The sequence below is a fragment of the Cryptosporidium sp. chipmunk genotype I genome, assembly GCF_004936735.1.
Source record: "Cryptosporidium sp. chipmunk genotype I strain 37763 chromosome Unknown contig_14, whole genome shotgun sequence".
NCBI lineage: Eukaryota > Apicomplexa > Conoidasida > Eucoccidiorida > Cryptosporidiidae > Cryptosporidium > Cryptosporidium sp. chipmunk genotype I.
In genome coordinates this window covers 36,798-61,741 of record NW_027125584.1, presented here as the reverse complement: position 1 = coordinate 61,741, position 24,944 = coordinate 36,798, and the positions used below count along the sequence as shown (strand labels likewise).

General features: G+C 33.3%; 6 protein-coding genes across 6 annotated transcripts; 3 read left to right on the top strand and 3 right to left on the bottom strand.

Annotated features, from left to right (window-relative positions):
- Nucleotides 1-124: 124 nt before the first annotated feature.
- Nucleotides 125-15,865, bottom strand: ELE39_000693 (dynein heavy chain; the record flags this gene model as incomplete). The annotated part of the gene is made up of 1 exon (XM_067343733.1): nt 125-15,865. The coding sequence occupies one exon, from the start codon at nt 15,863-15,865 to the stop codon at nt 125-127; it is 15,741 nt and encodes a 5,246-aa protein (XP_067202452.1).
- Nucleotides 15,866-16,371: 506 nt separating this feature from the next.
- ELE39_000682 (SPRY domain-containing) lies at nt 16,372-17,432 on the bottom strand (the record flags this gene model as incomplete). Its single annotated transcript, XM_067343722.1, has 3 exons — nt 16,372-16,568; nt 16,724-17,019; nt 17,077-17,432. 3 exons carry the CDS (start codon nt 17,430-17,432, stop codon nt 16,372-16,374), a joined length of 849 nt encoding a protein of 282 aa, XP_067202441.1.
- A 700-nt stretch (nt 17,433-18,132) lies between these two features.
- On the top strand, nt 18,133-18,825 carry ELE39_000671 (uncharacterized protein; the record flags this gene model as incomplete). The annotated part of the gene is made up of 4 exons (XM_067343711.1): nt 18,133-18,306; nt 18,362-18,460; nt 18,537-18,727; nt 18,804-18,825. The coding sequence occupies 4 exons, from the start codon at nt 18,133-18,135 to the stop codon at nt 18,823-18,825; spliced, it is 486 nt and encodes a 161-aa protein (XP_067202430.1).
- Nucleotides 18,826-19,096: 271 nt separating this feature from the next.
- ELE39_000660 (glutamine cyclotransferase) lies at nt 19,097-20,137 on the top strand (the record flags this gene model as incomplete). The annotated part of the gene is made up of 1 exon (XM_067343700.1): nt 19,097-20,137. The coding sequence occupies one exon, from the start codon at nt 19,097-19,099 to the stop codon at nt 20,135-20,137; it is 1,041 nt and encodes a 346-aa protein (XP_067202419.1).
- Nucleotides 20,138-20,244: 107 nt separating this feature from the next.
- Nucleotides 20,245-20,880, bottom strand: ELE39_000649 (uncharacterized protein; the record flags this gene model as incomplete). The annotated part of the gene is made up of 1 exon (XM_067343689.1): nt 20,245-20,880. The coding sequence occupies one exon, from the start codon at nt 20,878-20,880 to the stop codon at nt 20,245-20,247; it is 636 nt and encodes a 211-aa protein (XP_067202408.1).
- A 456-nt stretch (nt 20,881-21,336) lies between these two features.
- ELE39_000638 (coiled coil) lies at nt 21,337-24,852 on the top strand (the record flags this gene model as incomplete). Its single annotated transcript, XM_067343678.1, has 1 exon — nt 21,337-24,852. The coding sequence occupies one exon, from the start codon at nt 21,337-21,339 to the stop codon at nt 24,850-24,852; it is 3,516 nt and encodes a 1,171-aa protein (XP_067202397.1).
- Nucleotides 24,853-24,944: the final 92 nt, after the last annotated feature.

Below are 24,944 nucleotides of genomic sequence, written 5' to 3'. Positions count from 1 at the left end.
TTTATTTTTTTTCCCCTCGTCTCCCTAAACATTATTCCAATATGTACGGTACCCATTTTACCGGCATGCAGCACACATGCGCGCCGTCTCACACATGCATTTTTAATTCAAAAATCCACAAAGTCTATCCCTTCCACAAAATTAAACAAGTAGAAGCAAGTCTCCATTGTTTAATGTTTTCATTTCCTCTTGCTGGGACGTTTATCCACATCAAAATTTGAGACCTGTTTGAATCTTTAAATATTGGAATTGCAATAGAATTATCCAGAGGGTTTTGGGGGATTATGTTCAGTTCATAGTTGTTATCAGAAATATTATGATTTAAAATCATATTTGAGTCTCCTTTTATCCACTCAACTAATAAAGGGGGTACTTCAGAAACAGCTTTTTCTGTGCTTAATTCAAATAACTTAGATTCTTGCTTCCATTCTAAGGCTACTGCTGTTAATCCTCCTAATACAAACTTTGCCTCATCCCCATCCTCATCCTCATTTTCTCCCATTTCTCCAATTGAGATAATTCTCGGAACTATATCATTATAGCTACATCCAAATTTCTTTGCTGCATATTGTTTGCTTGCTGTAAAAAAGGCTCCGGCATCACAAACTCCTCCTACCCAAATAGTCTTCAATCCAATCTTCTTAATTCCAGGTGATGATATTAGTACATTTGACAAGAAGATCTCCATATTCTCAGAATCTCCTGGATTTCCGCTTTTTTCTTCTCCTGCTTCTTCTACTCTTATATTGTATTTCTTGCATACACTCGAAATTAGTAGACAGTTTTGTGAAAGCCTTCGAATAAGATCTGAAAACCAAATATCCAATGAATAAAGTAGTATTGGTAACAGTTTTAACCATAAATCCGGTACCAGATCAGATTGGATACTCAATCCAATACTTCTTAGATTATTTGTAAGCTTTGATTCTCCTCCAAGAATATTTAGTAATTGATGTATATTTTCCCAAATCTGCTTAAATCCTTTATAGAATTTCGAAATCTCTGAAACATAATATCTGCATATTGGGTCTAGATTGTTATTTTCTGAATATTCCATAATCTTTTTTGAATTCTTTAAGATATATTGTGAGAAAATTCTTAAACTATTCTCTATCTTTGTTAATTTAGGTCCAATCTTTAGCATCCAAGTTGGAATTCCTGTAGCATCTGGTCTTGACATCTCTTCTTTTTCTGAATTATTTCCTCCTAATACTCCTCCTCCGTCTCCTATCAATTCATCACTTTCTTCTATATTTGAATTAAAAGCTCCTTTTTCTCCACCTTTTGGAATTAAGTCAGGTGTCTCATTTCTTGATCTAATTATTAATAAACTCCAATTTAAGCTCATCTTTTGTCCTTTTTGTGCTGAAATCACGTTCTCTGCCAAAGGAGATAACCCAAGCCAAGTTGGCCAATTTGTACTTGCTAATCTTTCGACCCAATCCAAATAACTTTGAACCTTTTTAGACGTATCTGGAGCAATTAAGATACTTGGCTTTATTTGATCACTTCTAAATAACTTATTCCATTCACTTGTACAACTGATTAGCTCTGATCCATCTTCAAAAGATTTGGATGATAGAATTTCGTCTATTAAAATGTATAGAATCTGTTTATCCACAATATTATCCAATCTACCTCCATATGCTACTTGAGATACAAGCTTACGTACTGCTTCCCATGGTATCTGATCAGGATCTCCTGATATATTTGTGGTTGTCCATTGATTTACTATATTAATACAACATTGAAGATCTGCTTCACTAAAATCATAAAACTTTGTCCATCCTAATGGTGTATATCTCTTCCTTTCTAATATTACTGAATGCAAAAATGCTAATAAAAAGTATAACTTGATTCTTATTGTTGAAGATGATGATGATGATGAATCATCCGCAGTCTTTATAGTAATCTCACTAGCTCTTTGTAATGCTGCTTTAAGTCCTACTGGTGATTCAAGTACTATTGTCATGGATATTCTAATCAAATTAAATGAAATACCAAGAGCAGAAGAAGATCCTGAAGATTCTGCTGAATTAAATGATGCACCAACAACTGAATCTCTATGACTTGGATTCAAAATCTTCTTTGGAAGTTCTGTTGCTAAAAACAATCTGAATCCTTTGTTTGGCCTATTTTGACGATTCTGCAATAATTGCTCCAAATAATCCAAATTACCTGAAGATAAGTGAACATTCTTAAGCATTACCCATGTGCCTTTTCTCATTGCCATTTTTATTGATGATTCAGCTTTTTCTAAACTTTCTGCTGATCCTATTGCAATAGAAAGTAAGTTAGAATTCTGTTCATTAGCTAACTGTGAAACAACCAAAGAAGCATCAAAACCTGGAGAAGTTACAAACAAAGTTGGTGTTACTTCAGTTGTTTGTTTGAAGACAATCTCTTTAAGTAAATCCTTAGAAAATTCACTTATATGTGAAAATTCTGATCCCAATGTATCTGATATTAATTTATTAAACAAAGTAACAAGACGATCAGGACGAACAATCTTAAGCAATAAACATTCCAAAACACCTTTTTTAAATTTCTTTAAAATCTCTTTCTTCTCATTAAGTTCTTCTTCTGAATTTACTTGATTATTATTATCATTATTTACTAAATCAAATGTTTCTTGGCCGTCCCAGATACCGGTACTTAAGGTATCTAAAATAACTTCAGGTTCTGTAGAAATCATTAATTGTTCCCATTCATTTTTATTAGAATTAAATGATTCAATAAGTTTAGAAAATGAATTGATTGATGATATCATTACAGAAAGTTGATTGATTTGTTCTCTATCTAATCCAAATGATTTTGGTATAGAGTCCATAATTGAAGAAGATCTTGAATTTGAGACATTAATTGCTGATGCTGATTTAGTCAGTAAATCAATTTCTTTTCCCATAAAATTATCCAAAGAAAGATCACAATAAGATTCAATGTAGATTCTCATCAAATGTAATCCAAATACTATTCTATCATTATGTAATAAACCTTGAGCAACTCTCAAATAAGCTTCATGAAGTAGATCTAATATGATCATTTTTTGAATTTTGTGATCAAATTCTATGTCATGATCAACTCCTTCTTTTTCTTCATTGTCTTGCGTATTCATCTTATTTACCCCATTCTTGTTTGAATTAGAATTAATCTTTGATTTATTTCTCTCTAATACTGCATATAATATTCTATTAAAGAATTCAAGATCATATTGATATATTGGACAAATTGATGAAAGATGTTGTAAAGTAAAGTAGATTCTTGTGGATGTTAAAGATAATGGAAGTAAGTGAGTAAGTACTTGATCAATATGTTGCATTGTATTCTCCATCTTTGCTGTCTCTGTTTGTATATCTTGAGCTTTCTTCTTGAGTACTTCTAAAGTATTAATAATTGTTTCATCTTCAAGAATATTACCTTTAACATTTGACAAAGCTAATAATAGATTATCTTCACATTCTCTCAATTGTACACGATATTCTCCATGCAATCTTAGTAGATCAGTTCTCTTCTTATCTATATCTGGACGTAATTCTTTTAAAATGATGTTCCTACTTTGCTCTAAAAGTGATGTTGGGGTAACGGTAAAATTTACCATAGTTACCCTACTTGTTAAATCTGGTCCATATTGAATAGTTGGATCTTGAGTTGTTAAATAAACTCTAAAGTGAGGAGAAAAATCAACTTCACTATCTCCTACTGTTATGAGTGATCTTCCTCCATGTAAATGAATTTCTTGATTTAAAACACTGTAAATTAGTGGATCTAGTGACGATCCGACATCTTGAATTAACAAAGACGAACCAAATCTTAAAGATGACTCCAGTAATTTTGGGAAGTTTGAATCTGAAAAAGTACTTGTTTGAAGCTTACCACCACCACTGTTATTACTATTCTTATTGTTATGTTTATTCATCTCTAATAGAAAACTCGTTGCATATCCAGAAGGATCTATAATAAATGGGTATCGAATATGTCTTTTAATAATTATTGCATTTTCTACACTCAGATCATCATTTGAGAGACCATAACTTTGCCACAATAATCTTTCATTTGGTTTTGATAAATAATCCACAATCTTAAAAGTACTGGGATTTGTATGAGAAAGCTGGAACTGATCTAGAATCCTTTGCCATAATTTAATATAATGTGATCTCAATATCTGATCTAAACCTCCAGCAAAACATATAAAAGCTGCTGACAAGAGACAATCTCCCATAATATTTGAGAATTCTGTCTTAAATCCTTCTTTAGCTTCTCTCCATCGATCTTGTTCTGTTGTCAAATTACCCAAAAGTCTTATACTCCTTTCAACTTTATTTGTTACAAGATCTTTTTCTCTTTTAATTAATTGAACTTGAGAAATTAATTCAGCATATTCTTTCTTATAAACATCTATACGTTCTTGAAGTTCTCCAACTAACTTCTGAGCTGCTTCTAATCCTTTTTCATTCTCCAATTTAGATTTTTCTAATTGGCTAATTTCTGCTTTAAGAGGTTGTACTTTCTCACTAATCATAGAATATTGCAAAATACTCGATACCCAAGAAGATAAAGGACCGGCTGCATGACTTGCTCTATTAATTTTTTCAGTATCCCATTCTGGTGATTCCAAATATTCCTTTTGAAGTCTTTGCATTGTTTTTAAAGTAATTGTACTGGAATCAAAGTTGAGAACTTTTGTAATGAAATCTGAACTTTTAAGAAGTTTTCTACTTTCTTCCCAAGCTTGAGGTTTTGTGGAATTGTTAGTAAGTAAAATAGCAACAGCATCAATAGTCTTCTTAACTAAACCAGGAGGATTAGCCATTGATCTAAGTTCATCTAGATTCTTCTTTGGAATATTAGAAACAGCATTTTCTGCTTCTCTGAGAATTGGTTCAACATCTTTTAGCTGGATCTCCACTTCACTTGATCTTTCAGCTATCACCTTTTGTTGCTCGTCCAAAGATTTGGCTAAAATTTCAGTAGTTTTCTTCTTCTCTTCAGCTTCTCCTTGTTCTTTAATCATTTGTTGCATCTTTTGCTCAGCTTCAACATTTTTAGCTATTAATATCTTTTCCTTTTCTCCCAATTCTTGCTGAAGAGTAGCAACCTGTTGTTCAGTACTTCTTAAAGTTTCTAATCCTGAAGACAAATGTTGTTGTTGTTCTAATAATGTTTCATTTTTTTCTTTATATATCTTAATGATGTGTTTTAAGAAATCAAAAAAGTCTCTTGGAGTTCTTCTCATCATTGAATGCTCTTCAGAATTTATAGATGAAGCTGTTTTAACGCCTCCATCTTCTCCCACTTCTGCATGGAAGAGAGAAATAATACAATCAATCGTAAGTGAAACTCTTTCTTGTGGCTCTTCTACTGAAGGCATACAATTTGTTGGAATTCTCTCAATTGCAGATATAATTGAAGCATCTCCAGGAATAGGCGGAATTCCTGAAGCTCCAGCTTGTTCAGATTGTACTTGATCTTCATTGTTTCTAGTAAGCTGAGAATCTAAATGTAAGAAAGATCTTGCAATCTGACTTAAAGCTTGATTGTTTAATTGACCCATCCAATTGACAACACAACGGTTAAATAAAGCTGGAGACAAAGATTGAGTTTCTTTGAAGTTGGGATTTGCAGGATTCAAAGTAAAAACTATATGAAGATTTTCTTGTACAAGTTTAGTAAATCTGGCAAATAACTCATTTCCATCATCTGAGATAGAAACTGACGAGCTATTGCTAAAAGCTGTCCTGCATTCATTCAAAAGCTGGTTGTATTCATCTCCTTCAAATAATCCTGGTACTTCTCCTGAAGCCAATAAAGCATTCATTCTTTCAATAAAAGCTGGACCTAAAGCGTGAGACTCTTCAAAAATGAATGTTAACTTTTCTCCTTTAATTGCAGCTCTCTTCATTACAGATCTTAGGTCTGCTTCAAATGCAAATATATCGTATTTCCTTCCAGGCTTAATTGTAAAGACATTTAATCCATTTAACCAGGATACCATATCAGCTAGAAGTGTTTTTCCGCATCCTGGAGGTCCAATCAATAGTAGATGGCCAAAAGGTTGTCTCAAAACGCGATCAACTCTATTAATATTATCAAGGAATTCATCAAAGAATACAAGTCTTGAGCTTCCTTGTTCTTCGTAGTAAGCTGTTAATCTATCTTCTAGATACTCAGAAACTATGGATCTTGGGATTTCCCTGCATACTGAAGTTACAATATTAGTAAATAAAAGAGGTCTATGAAGATCCTTTTCTACAGAAAGAGTTGGGAAATGCTTAAGTATCATTTCATTCATCATTTCTTGTGACCAATTTTTCTCACTTTGTTCCACAAGTCTGTCCTGGAAAATTCTTTCTCCTTCATAAAGCACAAGCCTTATAAGTTGAGTCAAAGTAAGCTCATTAGCTTCTTCAAGCTGAACATTAGAATCCGTTCCAAGCTTATCCAAGACTCTTCTTAATGCTTCTCCCTGATTTGTAGAGAGTGATTGTGATGATGCTGCTCTTGCTCCTTTTGCTGTTCCTGGTCCTGTTCCATTTGAAGTATGAAGACCAGAGAATATAGAAATCTTCCATCTGGTTAACTCTCTCGGGGAATATATATAATGAGGTTGAAGATCTACTGTTAAAGTTTTTGCTGAAGCATCATATATATCAACCATAGCTCTAGTCAATGCATCAGCATGACTTGAAAGTGTTGGAAATGGTTTCAAGATAGCTCTATTAAAGACCGAATAGATCTGATTTAAAGAACTTTTTCCTGGAAAATCAACAAATAAGATCGGAGAGTGACGTAGGAATCGATCTGACAAAGGATGTCTTCCAGTATCTGTTGGAGGATTACAAGCTCCAATAAATTGAACACGCTCTAAAGTCACAAAACTCCATTGTGATGCTTCTCTTCTCCAGAATCCTTTACATTCTATTAACTGTCTAATAAACATTATGACTCTTTGGGTGCCATATCTATCAGGTTCTGGTAAATTGCATTCATCACAAAATACTACCAACCATTTATTAGGTACCATTGGACGGCATATCCATCCTCTCGGAGCTTTAATGAATTCACAATAATGTTCCAATGTCTTTAATAGTATTTCAGGAGTTGTAGCTGATGAAAAGTTTAATGAAACAATATCAACATCTGTCATACTTCTTAACACTGATGATAATGTCATAGTTTTTCCACTTCCTGGAGGTCCACATAATATTGCGGGAAGATGAGCATGCAACCAAGCGTGTAATACCTGGAAATGACGAAGGGTATCGACAGTTTCAATAATTACATTTGAATCTAAAACTTTATTTAGAGGAAGATCTTCAGTTTCTTTACACTCTGAGCTCCATTTTCTCCATTCTCCTGTTGGAATAACAACTTTAAAATCCAAGATAGAGGTATTTTCATCCTCCATTGGTGGAAGATCTGTAAAGGAAACTATGGAAATGACTTGTTTGGTATATGATATTCTATCAGAAAGGTTCATACTGGAGGAGAAACCCCACACTAAAGACCAAATCAACCAGCGAGAAAAGAATTCAGTCAAAGAATCCATGGATAATTTTCCTTGTTCCAAAGAATTGGAGTCTAATAATAGCTTAATGGAGCTATTTAGCAAGGAAAATGCTGCCTCCAAGACTCGAATTCTCGTGAAAACCATTGTGTGGGGTCTTTTGGATGCAAATGAGAGACATTTTGATCCGAATGAATCTTTCAACAATATTGATTGCCAAACTAAATATGCCTTATTTCTTAACAAAATCTCAAGATTTTGGTCTCCTGATCCTGTTGTTCCTTCAACTATTGTTCCAGAACCCGAAATGTGTTCTAATTCTTCCATGCTCGTTGTATTGTTTCCTCCACCAGTACTAGCACCTTCAACGAATTGATCAGAGACTGTTTCTCTAATTTTTGAAGCTCCTATTGCTGTTCCACCAGTATTAGAAGAGTTTGCACTAGGATTAGAACCACCAATACTATTATTCCCCATCTTAATCTTATTAAATAGGAATGAAGTAAAGTACATTTCATCCGAAATGATCTCATCATTGAACCAAATCATACCACATCTGGAAACTGTAGCCAATGTAGCTGTTGCTAGAGAGTGAACTTCAAAAACTACTCTAACCCAAGGAGGAAGTTCCAACCTCTCTCCGTTTGGAAGAGTCAAAAGTTTATTGTCATCCAATACAGAATTTAAATTTTCAGCCCATTCAGGATCTACATCACCATCAAATATAATCCAGTATTTCTTATTGCTTCCACCAGACATTCCTCCAGATCCGGATTGATCATTACCAGAAATACAAATGTCAGAAGAATTAATAATCTTTCTTAAGATAGCAGTGAAAACTCCATCAGTCCATTCTAAAGTAACGGGATTCAATTTCCCAAATAGACTTTCCTTATCGATAGTTTTTGGATCTATGACATAACTTATAGTTTTAGATCCTTGAATAGTATCCATTGCTTCCAATAAAGTCTTTCTAACCGTGGTCTTACCAGTACCTGTTGATCCAACTAACATAATACCATGATTCAGTTTCTGTATCTCAAATAGTTGCAGAGTCTTATCTAACCATTGGCATGTAGCTTCTAAAGAATTCCTCTTGCAAATAAGCTTAATTTGTTCTACCATTAAAGAATCATTCAAAGTTTCAAATGGTACCTGAGGAAAAACTCCTTGAAACAATGTTGTCAAAAGAGGAACATCAGTTGAAACTAATTTTGGGAGTAAAGTTGAAGAAATTGACCTAATAATGAGTTGTTGCTCCAAAACAAGAAGTTTCTGAGGATCATTCAAAACTTCTTTATTTTCAGACATTGCTGATTTTTTAAGCTTCCCGGCTGAACGTAGGACTGACTTCATTGAACGTAAACCAAAATCATAGTGAGGTTGACTAGTCATCTGAGATTGACAAAGCTCAAATAAAGTAACAATTTGACGTGAAATCATTTCTCCAAACTGGAAGCCTTGAGCAAAAAGAGTAACTTCAGCAATTCTTTGTCTATCTGGAACTACCATTGCAATCTCTCTAAGTAAATGCTTCAAGTTATCAGGTAATTCAGACCTTCCAGCATAACCAGGATTCATTGTAACAAAGATTCCAACGTCCTGACTCATCGGAATTGTCTTATTCAAAAGTTCAACAGTGTTACTCTTTTTTATTAAAGCTGTCTGTATAGTCAAGATCTGTTCTGAAACCGCTGACAAAATCCTTGCTTGTAATCTATTAAACTCATCAAAACATCCCCAAGCTCCAACTTGGCAAAGACCAACAAAGATTCTTCCCATTGCCGTAAAATCAAATTGCTCATCACAATTAAAAACTAAAACAAATCTTCCTAATTGGTTTCCTAAAGCCTTAACAGTTTCTGTCTTACCAGTACCAGCTGGACCAAATGGATTTCCTCCAAGTCTCATATGTAAAGCTTGAGTTAAAGTAAGATAAGTTCTATCAGTTAATGGAGTCTGAACAAGCTTTTCTGGAATTCCAAGATACTCATAACCATATACAAAAGCAGAATTAGCAATTCTTACAATTACATCATTCTCAAATTGTCCAAAAACTTCAAGATCTTTAAGATTTTTTTGACTTTCTTTACTCATCCAATACATTCTCATGTATTGAAGCCAATGAAAGCTTTGATTTGAAGTTACATTTTGTTCAATTAAATGCGTAAGAACATCCCTCTCGTGAACAAACTCGACAATCAGCTGGTTATACTTGATCTTATCACAAGTATTTTCTTCCAAAGTTGCAACAATATCACTAAGTCTAGAAAGAATCCTTTGGATAAACTCCTGAAGTTGTTTTGTAGCTCCTCCACCCGCTGAAAAAGAATCCTCTGTCACTTTTGTCCACCAAGCCATCCAAGCCACCAACAACACCTGTGTTGGATACTTTTCAAAGGCGGATTTCAACTTTTCTGAAAGAACATTATCATCTCCCGTAAATGGAAGAACTCCAAAATCTGAAATGATATTTTCTATTGCCTTTCCTATCAAATCATTCAAAGTTATTTGCATAGCCTCCACAACCTTACCAAGCCATTCTACTAGAGAAGTAGCTTTTAGAATTGGAATCGAATTCTTGAAAGTAATAACCTCTCCCTCCTTAGATCCCATACCGGTAATCATACTCTCAACTTCTTCATCCTCTTTACCATTTCTACCTCCATTCTGTTTCTTTTTTTGGATATTCTGATCGTTATTCTCATCCATGAAATCCTTAAACTTCAAGAATGTGATTCCTGCAAAAATCTTATTAAAATGTCTTTGAGCCACTGTTATGTCTTTTCCATTACCAATCATTTCTAATAGATCTTCATCTCCAATAAAGTAGAATCTTGGGAACATACTTCTCTGCTTTTCCAAATACTCTCCAAGAGCCTTTTGAATCTTATTCAGATAATCACTAATCCTCTCAAGTGATTTAGTTAAACCCTCGAAAGTCAGGAGATCTATTACTTTAGGCCTTGACTGAGATTTCTTTAACAAACCCTGAACTTCAGCATCAACAGTCTGGAACCTTTTATACTCTTGAGGAAGCAAATTTGCAATATCAGTACTAGCTAAGAAAATTCCTTGGAGATATATCCATCTTCTCTGCGTTTCCATCCAAAGATCTAAAGTAAATCTCAGCTTTGTTAATTTCTCAGTCCAAAGCTGACTTTCTTCTTGGAAGATCTCATAAAATGGAGAAAGTGACATGTTTTGTAGAGCACTCAAGTTATCATCAATTGCTGCTAACATAACGTCCCAGTTCTTAATTACTTTTGTATTTGGGTTATTTGGAAGTCCAGTAAACTCTATTTCAAACCCATTCCAAAGCTCCTTCATTCCTTGAATATAAGACTCTAGTCCATGCTCTCCTTGAGCTTTAGCCAAGATCTCTGACATAATAGCTGAGGAAGCCTCAAAGTTAATTGACCAAACATCTCCCAAAGTTAAGGTTGAGAATATTGACATTGAAAAGATACTGGAACTACTCATTGATGAAAACTTGATAGATTTTGAAGATCTTAAGCTTCTCATCCCTCCAATACCCATACTTGCTAAACTTTGGACATTGTGACTTTTATCGTTTTCAACATTGCTTATGGACTTCTCCTGGTCGTGATTTACTGAATGAATTTCCCCTCCCTCAGAGGATGATGGCTCTAATCCTGAAGTATTTGTCTTTTCATGCCAAGTAACTTTACTTAATAACAGCTTCCAATGCCTTTCTTTCATATACTCAGCTTTAAGTCTAGAAATATAACCCATATTCTTATTATACCCTTCAACATCATGTTGTAGTTGTTCAAATGCATCATATTGTCTATATTTGACCGGTATTGATTTGAGATTAGAAATTAAACTCTCCAAGTTTGTTTTTAGCGTTTTAACATTAACCTCAGTCCATAGCATTGTCTTATACTCACTAATCATTACAAAGAAGACATTCAATTGATTCCAAATTTCCTTAAAATCTTTAAGATCACGTAAAATTGTCTCAAATGTCTCAAAAGTTACTTTGTTTAACTCAGTATCAATCCAAGAAGAGTCAAACTTGAAAGCTTTAAATATCATATTAAAGGATTCAATATCCTGACGCAAAACATTGACCTTATTTTCAATTACACCAATCTGGTCCAGCATCAAGAAAGGATTTTTAACAAAGGTAATGCCTCTTAGTCGAGTCCATTCTGAGAGAAGCTCCTGATATGCCATAAATATAAGCTGTAAACAAAGCTTAAGATAACCTTCGATCTTTCTTCTGCTTGGAAATACTACATTAGCAAAACAATGTTCCAACCTTTGATGAGACTTATCATACTCACCTTCAAACTGTTCAACCCAAATCCAATCATTAGGGAATGTAAATCTTTGAACTTCAAGAAACTTTTGTCCATCTGCAAATAGAGGTAAATCAGATCCAATCTTCTGATCCTGATCTTGAGCTGAAACCATTTTTGCTACCAACTCAATCAATGAAGAATGCAGAGCCTCTCCTCCTGGAGGCAAATTAACCATCACTGAACCTTTTGTTGGAATATTTTCAGACTTTAATACTAGAGAAAAAATACTTGAAGAGTTCTTATCTATCCAAATTAACCACTGAGCTAAAAATGGCTCCAATTTGTCCAATGTCTGCTTAATAGTACTCAATGAGGTCCAGTAAGACGAAAGTTGTTCATTCAACTTGGATGCATATAAATGAAGAATTTCCCTCGCCAAACCATCATACTTACTCATGATCTTTGCTTGAATAGCCGATGTGTCCAAAGCTACCTTACTGCAAAACCAACGTAAATCCTCATTAGAACTGAAACTTGTTCTTAAATTCCTCATCTCCCTCACCAGCTGCTGCCATTGTAGAAGGTTATTCAACTTTCCTGTAACACTACTTAACTCAACAAACCATAAAGCTTCAAATCTCCTCCAATAGTCAATAGAAACCTTGACTGAAGTAAACACATCATCGATACCTTTGTAACTCCACTCCAACAAGGATTTTGGAAGAAATAGAAACAAGTGTCTGTAGGTACCGTCAACTGGAACATGTTTCACTGACCCAATATCATCACTACTCACGTAGTTTACTACATTCTCATCAATTTTTTCACCTTTTTCTGAAATTTGAGCTACCAACTCCTCTTTGGCCTTTAAAATATCACCATAAAAGGGAGATGTCTGGGGAATGCTTGAAATATTTGTGACCCTTGTAAGATTTGTGATCTTGGTGATCTCTTGATGGAAACGCCTTAACCATAAAGACTTTACATCTTCAAGTGAAGGGTTTAACATAATCTTCTGGTCCTTAAGTTGTAGAGTAATCACAGTACTAGACAAAGAACCCAGAACTGTACTGCTCTGATGATCATTAATTTTGTTATTTGGAGACAAAGCTGGATCTTGAGGAAATACTTCGTGATCAACTCCTCCAACAGATATGAATTGGTTAATCCAAAGCTCTACAAATTCTTTAAGTTTTGGAAGTAGAAATGATTGTATCACTTGGTCCCAATAAAATAAATAATCAATTCTATATGCTAGCAAAAGTGATTGAAACTCGTCGCATTTTGATCCAATTTTAGTCAAGTGAGAAACAAGATCTCCAAGTCCCTTAGCAACTTGAATATTCCTGATTTGGGAAACTAACACTGAAAGCTGTTCATCTAAGGTCATAACAGCCTCAAACTTCTGCTCCAAAGTATCCACTGAATCGTAAAATCTTCTTATAAATCCTTCAAGTCTGTCAGATGACCAGCTTAGAGAAACTCCTTCTTGGATTATATTATACACTTCTTGACGGAATGGAGTCAGAAGAGGAGAAATTCTTTTTCCTGGCTCAACTTCTAACTGAGTTGCAATCCTCATCCAGTTGATGCAAAGTGAGTTCAAATGAGAAATATAAGGATACAAAAGCTTAAGCTCATCAGCCAAAACTTTGACACTATAAGGAACTCTATAAGCATAAGACTGTATGATCCTTAGATCTTTAAATAATGACAAGATTCCAGAGTCTATAGTGGAAGCCAATACAAAGGTTGAACTGGATAAATTACCGCTTTTCATTAATCCCAAAACTGGTTTGTTCAAATCATAAGTCAACTTATCGTCCTTTCTCTGTTGTAACCAAAAGTCAACAATTTGATTTGGATGTATTTTTGAAGTAATATGATCCCCGTCTGTCTTAACCTTGTGCCCCTGACTTTCAAACTCCCAGTTTGGCCCAAAAATATCTTCAAGCTTTAAATATATACTCTGAATCCTTTCCTGAAGTAAATGTGACCAAACTAACATTCCTCCTATATTTGGAATATCTCTAAGACAAGAAAACTGAGATGCTGCACTTTTTTGGTATGGATTCTGGTATCTAAGCTGCAGTAGCTGAAAGTCTGACTGAACCTTGTCCAATAAAATACTTTGATATTCTTCCACTGCACTTCTAATTCTGGGTCTGAAGAATAAGGGATTATATCTCCCAAGTATCCTAAACATTTCCAAAGTATTACCACATCCACTTAATTGTTCTCTTAGTTGTTTAATTAACAAAGTCTCAGAAGCATCAACCTTGTTATTGTAAGCCTGTTTTCCAGCCTCCCAAGTCTCTAAGCCAATAGCTGAGAGATCAAGAATGTTAATATTGGCTACACAAGCGTAAGCTTGTTGTAGATCTTTCTTTGCAAGAGACTGCAAAGCATCAATTCCAGAGTTCTGTTCAATACCCAATGCCGATAAAGGGTTCTGGTCTGCTTGATCTGCAGATCCAGAACTTTGAATTGATAAAAGCTCTAATAAAGTATCTTTCAACTTCTGATGTTGCTTCCTAAAGATTACAATATCGTTCAAACGCTGGATTAATGGAACATGAGCAAAATCCATCTTTGGATGAGCCCTCTCTGAGAGTCCTCTCTTTTTAATTAAGTCCCTTATCACCTCCTTTAGTTCTCTCCATTCATCTTCCCATACTTGTCCAAGTTCATTACAACCATTAACCAAGTGTTCAAAAACAGGGAACTCCAATAACATCAAAGATGTTGTTGGATTGTTTTGGAGAACCTTGTAGATTTGCTTAGTCATATCATTAGAGTAAACTTCAACAAGCTGGAAAGTCCTTGAAATAGGATAGGAAGCTGCTCCTTTAATCTTTCTTAGCTGTTGAAAAAATAAGCCTACAGCCGAAGTTATTTCATCTATAGAAGTTGCAACAAGTAAGTCATTGATTGGAATGTCATGTATCAAAGTGTTGATATTCTGTACTCTTTCTATGGATTGCTTAAGTCCTGTATCCACCTCCAAAGAAATTGCAGCCAAGAACTTCTTAGATTGGCGTAATACAGATAATGTCCACTCTACTTCTGAACTCTGAACTTGTTTCAAGATCTGTTGAAGACTCCTTTCGTAAGATGACCAGAACTTTACCTCGGTTGTAACACTTAGTCCAATATCCCTTTGAAATCTCGCCAATGACTGAATTTCTCTAATCCACTGAGTAATGGAAACTTGAAGAGATGATAAAAATGCAGAGTCTTCAATAATTTCGTCAATATTATTAACTTTGCCAGTGTTCTTATACTCCTTGGCATACTCTCCAACCTTTGGATCTAAATTTAACCTTACCATTGGGATCATACTATCGTCCTGGCCTTGCTGTAAAGCCAAACATAATTCATTAACCTTTCTCTGAATGTTTTCAAGACCCAAGTGAGACCCTGTTTCCGTAGAATCAATTGTATCCGCTGTTTCTCCACCAATTGCTCCAGAAGTACCTTTTGCATTTCCCAATGCATCCAGTAGGGGAGTAAAGGCAAACTGTAAGTACTGGTTCAAAACCTCGTATGGAGTTAGTTGTGAGCCCACAAACCCTAATTGAATACACTGTAGACTTGAAGATAAAGACTTGGAATGTGTAACAACACCTGTGCCTTTTGCATGATCTTCAGATGAATCACCTCCAGTGGACTCAGATGTATCAGCTCCCCTATCGACACTTGTTGTAATAACTCCATCCTCTGAAACTTGAAACCCTGGATTCTTGACAAAAACCATTAACGAGGCTTTTAAACATCTAGAAGTCATAAATGTTTCTATAAATACTTGATGCTGTACTACCCCTTCAGAGTAATCCAACCTATTTTCCCCTGAAATAGCTTCTTCCAAATTTAATCCTTCAGAATTGTGTTCTCTTCCTACATCAGATTCTACAACCTTTTCTTTCCCTACAATTAAACAATGAACATCAGTTTCTCTTAAAAATCTTTTTAATTGCTCATCGCCTTTTCCTGTCAATAGTGACGTTAGCTGTTGTCTGGAGCAATCCAACGCTGAAGGTACTACTTCCAGCAAAAAGTTAATCAATGAAGTCTTTGCTCGTTGACTCATTTTTTAATAGATTCCGTGAAAGACTTTTTCTACCTTACTGTATTAACGATCTTTTCATATTATAATCAAGTATCTATATCAAAATCCTATTTGCTTAAACTGTAGCTTCTCTTTTTTCTTCCAGTTCAAACTTGCTTCTCTCGAATAATGTTAATCACTAGATTTCCTTTATTCCGATTGAAACTTTAACTTTGTTAATTTTGGATTTATTTAAATAAATATATAGATATTTATTTATAGTTATTTTCCCTTTTTGTTCCCAATTTCCCTCTGTATTTAATTTTTCTCCCCACATTAACCGTTGGTTTTTAAACATGCGAAATTTAAATCTTGGCAATTAAGTTTGGGCGGGCTTTGTTGAATTTTAATTTTGACATTAACTGAAAATATTGAGATAGAACTTGGGGAAATTAGAAAGGGGGAGGAGAGAGAAAAAGTGAAAAGTAAAAAGAGTGAAAGAGAGGATGAGCAAGTACAGCAATAAGAGTTAGATCTTGAAAAGTCACCTAAGGTATTTGGGGTCTAAGTAACCTTACAGCAGGTTCCAACTCAGTGTGAGGAAAGAAGGCAAAGTTCGGTCCTGTGTTGATCTTCACGGAGGATCCCATATATAATGAAACAGTAGGGTGATAAAATCCGGAGGCAATGTTTGTGAAGCTGGCACTTAACTTCTTCCCGTTAACATAAAACTCTATTAGGGAATCTGAAATAAGATTAAAAATGACAGTCACCATAATAATTGATTACTTTGAATTTTCTGTTCCTCAAAAACCTTGAATACTGGGTTTTTTATTAAATGAGAAATAAGGAAGGCATTCCGTAGAGCTTCAATAGTAATCAAAATACTAGAAAACTTACTGGGATCGCTTATAACTTTAGGGAGTACTTCTGGGTTACACAAAAGTCCAAGTTCCAGATACGGATGCAAATGAGGACAATTTCTGGGATCCTCCAGTTCATAAGGAAGACCACTGAGCCTAATTAAGCATCCAATCACATCCCCAGGGCTGATTTGAGTGTTTTTTTCCGCTTCCGGAATCTTCTGGTCTCTGCTATTGGAAAATATAGAGTAAGTTTTTGTATTGAAGGAATATCCAAAACTTGAGGTACCAACTGGGATATCCAATCTATTATACCTACAACTCCAGCCAACCCTAATTGCAATAGTTAAAAAGTAAGGAAAATATAGTTAATTATTTTAATAAACAAACCTTATACTTGGATCTTGTTTCAAATTTAAAAACTTAGAATGGCCCAAAAACTTGGAAATAACTTTTGGTTCCAAAACTTTGATTTCAAAATACCAAGTTCCAGAGCTTGCACCATGTGTCAACAAAACTGTTGACCAACCTTTGTACCCCACAGCTGTTAATCTATCTTCTGACAACTCTATTGATGGATCCTTGTACCTAACTGAGAAGACAGGAGAATCAAAATTATCAGCCTTGTTGTCCTTTCCTGTGCTTTTTCTGCTCTTTTTTCTGGGATTACTTGTACTTAAAGACTCATTTTGTTGAGAAGCTTCTTTCTTTGAATGAGTCTCAGTTTTTACTGGATGATCTGTCATTACCCTAGAATCTAATTTAAATAACAGAAATTCCTGTGGAACTCATAAATTCTTTAATTAAATTGACTCAATTATTTTTGCTGTTTGGCTCAATTTGCATGCCACAATTTTTTTTGTTTAATTTCCTTTACTTATTCCATTTGGCTCCCTCAATTTGCCGCCATCCCCGTTTTATAGGTTTATATATACGGCTTGAGTTACAATGCTTATTCGAACAGTCCAGTTCTCTTTAATTAAATTAAGTTTTACTAAAGAAATTTGTATCATCGTATAAAATTTACTTCTATTCTTCTTCTTTGAACACAACCATTAATAAATATTTTATGAGTCGTGAGAATTTAGCATAGCTTTATGTACAACTAATGTAGTACTACTTACTTAATAAATTAACTAACCAAAATCTTAGAATACATCAATTTTATTCCTTTTATTAAGTTTTTAATTTTTTAAACGAACTCACTTTTGTTGCAGTTTACTATTTTTAATTACATGGTATTTTTTTCACTTGACTTTTTTGAAGTTAAGCACATTTCCCGCCGAAAGACTTTCAGCCAAATGTAGATTTAAAGTCAATTTGGTAAGAATAAGAGAGAAAAGGTACATATATTTTTTTCTTTAAATAGAATTTTTCTAAAATTTTGAATTTAAAGTCTTTTATCTGTGTTTTTGAACTTCGAATTTTTTTTAAAATACCAGGTCAATGCCAAATATCTTGGAGAATTCAAATGAAAGTATTGAGTCCCAAATTGCCATATTAAAAGAAAGGTTAGTAGCTTATGCGTCTAGGCTTGCACCAGTTCCAAAGATTGGTAAGATAGATATCTCAAAGAACGGAAAATGTACTTTAAGAGCTGACTCTGGTTCATTGGAAAAAGTAAGTTTTCTCGAGAATTTGATTTCTAGTGGTTATTTATTCGTTTAAATACTAGAAATGTGATATATGTGATGCCAAATGCAGTTCTTTATTTTACTGGGAAAATTTTGAATATTATCCAGAAACGAAGAAAATTGCTTTGAAGCGGCCATTGGTAAGTTTTAGAATTCGCTGTTATAATCAATTAAATCGAGGTTTAAACTCGAATACTATTCTTCTTTCGATTGCAGGATGTATGTACATTATGTCTTAATATTCTGGATATTAATGCATTAACTAACTCAATTATTAAAAGCCAAAACGAAAATGAGAATTCTCTTATATTCTCGCATTTTCTGAATGTTAATCAGATTGATCCAACAAATCAAATATATCTCCAACACTGTATTTCAATATCCTTCGCAATACAAGTTCTTGCAAAGTAAGTTGTTATAAAAGCTGAAATTTTCTTTATCGTCTAATAAATTAACTCATTTAATCTTGTATAATTAATATAGAGAAATTAAATGGACAAATTGATTTTAGTATTATAAATAGTTATATTATCACCTTATTTAAAATTTATTTAAATTAACTTCTGGCTTAACCTGATTTTAATTAAAAAAAAAAAAAAAAAGATTGCTTACGTATTTACATGTGATCATTTGTAATTTAAATAATAAATTTTGATTGCCCGGTAATATCTCTCAGCCAATTATTAATTATCCATTTTATTATTATACAATTTCATTTTTACAAAATTTTTAAAGTGAAGATTGTAAAAATAAAACGGTTCAACTTTGAAAACATCATGTTTTTGGTAGGATTATTCCTTTTTTCATGCTTAATAATTAAGTGGAACTTCTCTTTATCCTATGATTCAACACCTATAGACCAATTACCAAATATTTACAGTGTGAAAATATTACAGGAATTTCCCCACTACCATCTACCAGGAAATTATAAGGATTTTTCAGAAGATGACTCGTCATACAAATATAACAAAAATCCATTTACTCAAGGTTTAATGTTTTTAAATTCAACAATTCTCATAGAAAGTACGGGATTATTTGAAGGAAGTTTTATTAAACTAATTGAATTCCCAAGTATGAAGAATCTTCGACACAAAACTTTAGCAAAGAGGAACTGGGGAGAAGGAATTGCAACTTTGAATGGACATATCTACCAGTTAACTTGGACAAGCAGAATAATATACGGATACTCTCTTGACCTTTCAGTAGAGAAACGTTATTCAATACCATTAATAGGGTGGGGTCTTACATCAGATAATGAATCAAGAATTTGGGCTACATCTGGATCTGATGAACTCTTTGAGCTTAATGTTCCAGATTTTGATTCATCAGATAATAAAGTCACAATTAAAAAGGTAGTAAAGCTGTCATGTCTTGGAAAACCTATGCATTTTGTAAATGAAATGGAATATATTCCAGAAACAAAAACGATTTGGGGAAATATATTTCAGTCGCAAATGATTGTTGAATTTAATCCTGAAACAGGAAAATGTGTTTCACTTGCAAACCTTAAATCAATTTATGACCCAAGTAAAAGCGCGTTATTCGAACATTTTGACCTTCTAAATGATGTCCTTAATGGAATTGCATATCATCCAAGTTTTCAAGAAAAGAAAATTTCCAGTTTAAATGGTCCAGTTCTTTTTGTTACTGGTAAGAGGTGGCCAAGACTGTATAAAATAGAACTAACTAAGATTCCAATTAGAACACGTAAAGACCATCCAATAAACAAGTCTGGAGATTTTGAGAAATACTTTGAATTCTATAGCTCATCCATAGAAACCCCAAGCTCAATTTCCAATGACAAGTTTGAAATGTAATTATATTTTACTAGCACAAATACTTTTTTTCAATAATCTTAACATATTTGTAAACTCAATTAGCTGATTAATATATATGTCTTTAATTTTTTCTCTCATTTCTTCTTTCACCATCTCTCCATCTCATATATATTCGCTCCATCAATCATTACTATCTCCTCTAACTTTGATGTTAATATTAATATTTCTTCCCCTAATGCTTCAAAACTTGGTGATCCTAGAAACTTTACTGCCTTTGGTGTGATTTCAATGCTTTTATTGTTTTCAAATACATTGAACACTGCATCCCTATCCCACTGACTATCTCCAATACTGATTATATTCTTTATACCCTCAAAACTATTACTAAATTGTTGTATTACACAATTAAAAGCTCTATATTTCCAATACTTCATGTCATTTGGTCCACCCTGTGCAAATTGCCTGGCAGAACAAATTGGAATTACCCTCAAATAATACAATATTTCTGGAAGATATAATTCTGAGGTTTCATAAACCCATCTCGGTTCTGCATTTGTTATTATTACAACTTGTCCGAGTTCTGTAGCCTTCCTTAAAAAATCTGCTACTATTCTCCCAAAATTGGTATTTTTTAAATCCAACTGCTTATTCCATGAAAGCCATGTGGTAGGTAATAAAGTATCATCCCAATCCACAATGATCAAAGTTTTTTCACCTCCTAACAAACCTTCAATTCTTTTTTTTCTATTTGGGGTATTTCCTAGTTCATAAGAACGAAACATCTGACCAATCCTCTCAATTTCTTAGATTCAGTTAATTCTCACTAATTTCTTCCTTATTTGATTCTTTTTTTTTATACAATTTTTCATTTTGTACCAAACCTTGTATTTAAAATTTTTTTTAATTATAAAGTGAAAGCATAAAAATTTTCTCTCAAAAAAAAAAATTAAAAAATTTTCATCCTAGATGCTTGCAGATAATCATGACTCTGTGTATGCACTTCTTTGCAAATTATGGAAACTATTGTTTAAGTACCGGTATTGCATGCAATGGCCACATGGCCTTTAGGCGGGAACATGCAATTTGTTAATGACGTGTATAATTTTATTTTAATTATTGCAATTATTTTGTTAGATAATAGATTTACAAAAAAAAAAAAAAAGCATACACTGATTAATTAATTAAAAGAGCTAGTAATGATTTAAAGGTTTTTGCTACTTAAGTGCGTTCAATAGATCATGCCAGAAGGTAGAAAATTGATACAAGTTGGGAAAAAAGAATTGCTAGCGTGGGGAAGCAGTTTGTTGGGTGAAGAATTAAATTGGAAAAGTTTTTCGGATGGAACTGTTCTTTTGAAGTTTTGTTTTATTGTTTGGCCCAGCCTAAGTAACACAAAGACTGAGATCGATACTTTATCTGACTCATGGAGAAAGATTGAAACCATTTTTAGAACCTTAAGTATTGATTATTCCAAACTGATTGATGAAGAAGGAATTAAAAATGACAAGCTCTGTTCTGCATATAACTCAGTGATTATTTTCTTCTTCCTCTATCATTGCGCATTCAAGAATGAGTCTTCCTTTGAGTTTATTCCTCCACCATCCAAACAAATTGCAGAATTTCTAATGGGAGATTCATCAGTAAAAACTCTGATTGTGGGTGGAAGTCTCCAACTCTCTCCTAAAACTCAAATTAGACTCTTTGAAAATGATTCAAAGGCTCCAAACAAGCTCTCAGAAGTTTCAAATGAAGGAGTAAGGTATTTTAAAGGAGATGAGGGAGTATATTACGATCGAATTCAAAGATTTAACGAAGTTATGGACATGGATGAAAGAACTGTAAAGCTCGTTCAAAGCCTTGATAATTTTTTTGAGGGATTGAATGATAAATTGTCTGAAATTAATAAAATTGATCTCCCAGATGAAATTGAAAATTTTACTGCTAAAGTAAGGCACTCTTTGGAATATTGCGTGAGACAAATGGTAAGAACTAAGGAAGAACAAGCAATTGAAAGAGCAAACTTTGAAAATAGAATCAAAATCATGGAAGAAGATTGTGAAAGAAAGATAGAACAACTAAAACTAACTTATGAACAAAAGATACGTGAAATAGAAAACGAAGGAAAACAAAAGATTATTCAAGAGAAAAAGGCTTCTCAAATGATGTTAAGAACCATGCAAAACAATCAAACTTTAAATTTGCAAATGTCTGGCTCAATATACAAGGATTATCAGAATGGTGATCTTTCTCTTGAGGAAGTTTCTACGAAAATCAAAGCTGAAACACTTGAACAACTTAAGTATTTACAGGAAATTGTCAATGAAGAAAACAAAAAAAGAGATGAAATCGAGAAAACACTTAATGATGAAATCTACCATTACCAGAAAGAAAATAAGAGACTAAGGTACATAATATATAGGTATGTAGTAGATATCTCATCATCTACTCCTCAATTTGACAGGCTCAGAGATATTAATGATCAGTTTGTTAAAATATATACATTAGCAGAAAGCTGGTGGAAAAAAATTACTGATTCTTGTGAAAATGTGATTTCCGAAAGATCTGATTTAAATTATAAAATGGAAAGAATGAGAATGGATGAGGTCTTAGGATACCTTAAGCATATCTTGGATAAGTATCAAGAATATCCCAAAGGACTTAACAAAGTTGGATTAAATCAAGCAACAAACAAAAGCTCCAGTTTTGAATTTGAAGTTTTGGTCCAAAATAATCATCTTGTAAATGATTGTTTGAAGATTGTATGCGATCTTGTAAGTGAATCCTTATTAAAGAGCAACCGAATTGACCAACTTAAAGACATCATTTTAAATACTGGAAATCAAAAAACTAGTCATCACTTTGATGATCAATATAGTGATGAAAACAAATGCTATTGTAATAGTAATGATCTTTTTGGCTGTGTATATGGTAAGATTGTTTGTAATGACGAAAAGAAACATCTTAAAGAAAAAGTTCAACACCTTAATCATGAAAAGTTACTATTGCAAAGAGGTATAGAGTTTCTCAAGAAAAAGCTTTACACTCTAAAAAATCAGCAACTTATTGTTTCTTCTGAAAATTACGAAAGTAATTTGGACTTAATGGCAAGTATTGATAAGCCTCTTGGCGAAACAGAAATAGATTCTCAGGAAATTATCCAGGTTTCAGATCTTTGGGATATATCCAACTATCTTAGAGAGGATGGGATTAATGATCTTACAATCATGAGTGAGTTTCTTGTAATCATGAATCGTTGGAAAAAGCTTTTCAAGTATACATTTGCTAATGATGATGTAACAAATGAGTTAAAGTCTCATAATAGTTTTGGAAAAAAATGCAATAATCATTTTTCAAAAAGAGGAGTTTCAATTCAAAAATTTAATCTTCTTCCATTCATTACAAGTTCAAACAAACTGATAGAAATAGCTTTAGAAAATGATTTTTCTCAAACTGAATTTTTTGAAGAGGTTAAGAAATTGGAATCTCAAGAATTTGACTTGGAGGAAGATTTTGAAAAGGAACTTACCATGATCTCAAAAATAACTTCACTTAATCATCCAAAAATACATGGAGAAGAAGAAAAGGATGAGGATCTGACTTTCCCATCATCACTAATCAAGATTGAAACAATGTTTTGGAAGTTAGTTACGTGCCTGCACATCTTGAGGGAGGAGTACAAACTCTTACAAGCTCATAAAATCTCCTTGGAGCATAAGTTAGAAACAGTACTAGCAGTAATGGAAGAAGAAAAAATAAAATATCAACAAAATATCAAGTTAAACCAAGAAAAATATATACAAGCTCTACAAAGTGAAAAAACCGATTATCAAATGAAAATTGGAAAGCTGAAAGCCCAGTTGACATTAGTTAAAGTTGAAAAGCACGCTGTAGTAAATAAACCTGGGAAGTTTACTGTAAGTATTGAAAGCAAAGAAAAGTTAAAAGGGTTAAAAAGGATTGTTGAGACTTTGAGCACAGGATTGGAGGTTTCTAATGCTTTTAGATTTATTTATCAGGTCTCGGATGAGCTATGGAGCAATCTTTTTGAGATTTTGAAAGATCATATTAAGGATAATCAAGTTGAAGAAAAAGTTACAGAGATTTCAGATCAGTTAAAGGGATTAAGGCAATACTTAAAGGAGTACAGTGAATTTCAGACCAAGAAAATTCAACAGGGGGATAGTGGAAATGAAGAAAATGAAGATATTTCTGAATATGTTTCGAGTAAGTTAATGGAAATTGGAAATAACTCAGGGCTGGGGTTGAATATCCATCAGAAATTAACATCATTTTTGAAGGATTTAGCTCTCAAAAACAATATTCCTCTTGACTGGTTGCAATTTATTGAAATGATTGTATCTGCTAAAACAATAGAATTAAATAACGAGATAGATTTATTAAAACAACAAATCACAGATCAAGACGAAGTTATATCCAATTTAAAACAAGAGTATACAGAAATTAGTCGTTTGAACACAGAAAATGAGTCCGAATTAGAGACTATTGGTTTGGAGAGGAGAGATTTGCAAGAAAAATTGGATATAATTGACCAAGAGTTGGATATATACAGATCAAATAATGAGTTACTTAAGGAAAAGTTTAAAGAAGCTGATTTATATTATACTAATCAGCTCTTGTCTTGTAATAAAAGGCTAAATTGTTTGGAGAAGATCTGTCTCCTTAGTATGGATTATGGAGTAAAGATACAATACTTTCGTGATTTTTATAATTCAAAAATGACAAATTTCAAATAATTAAAACACAAAATAATTTCAAGGATTAAACATTATAATTGAATGGATACAAATAATAAACTAACATACAAAAAATTAGCTCAAGTGGTAAT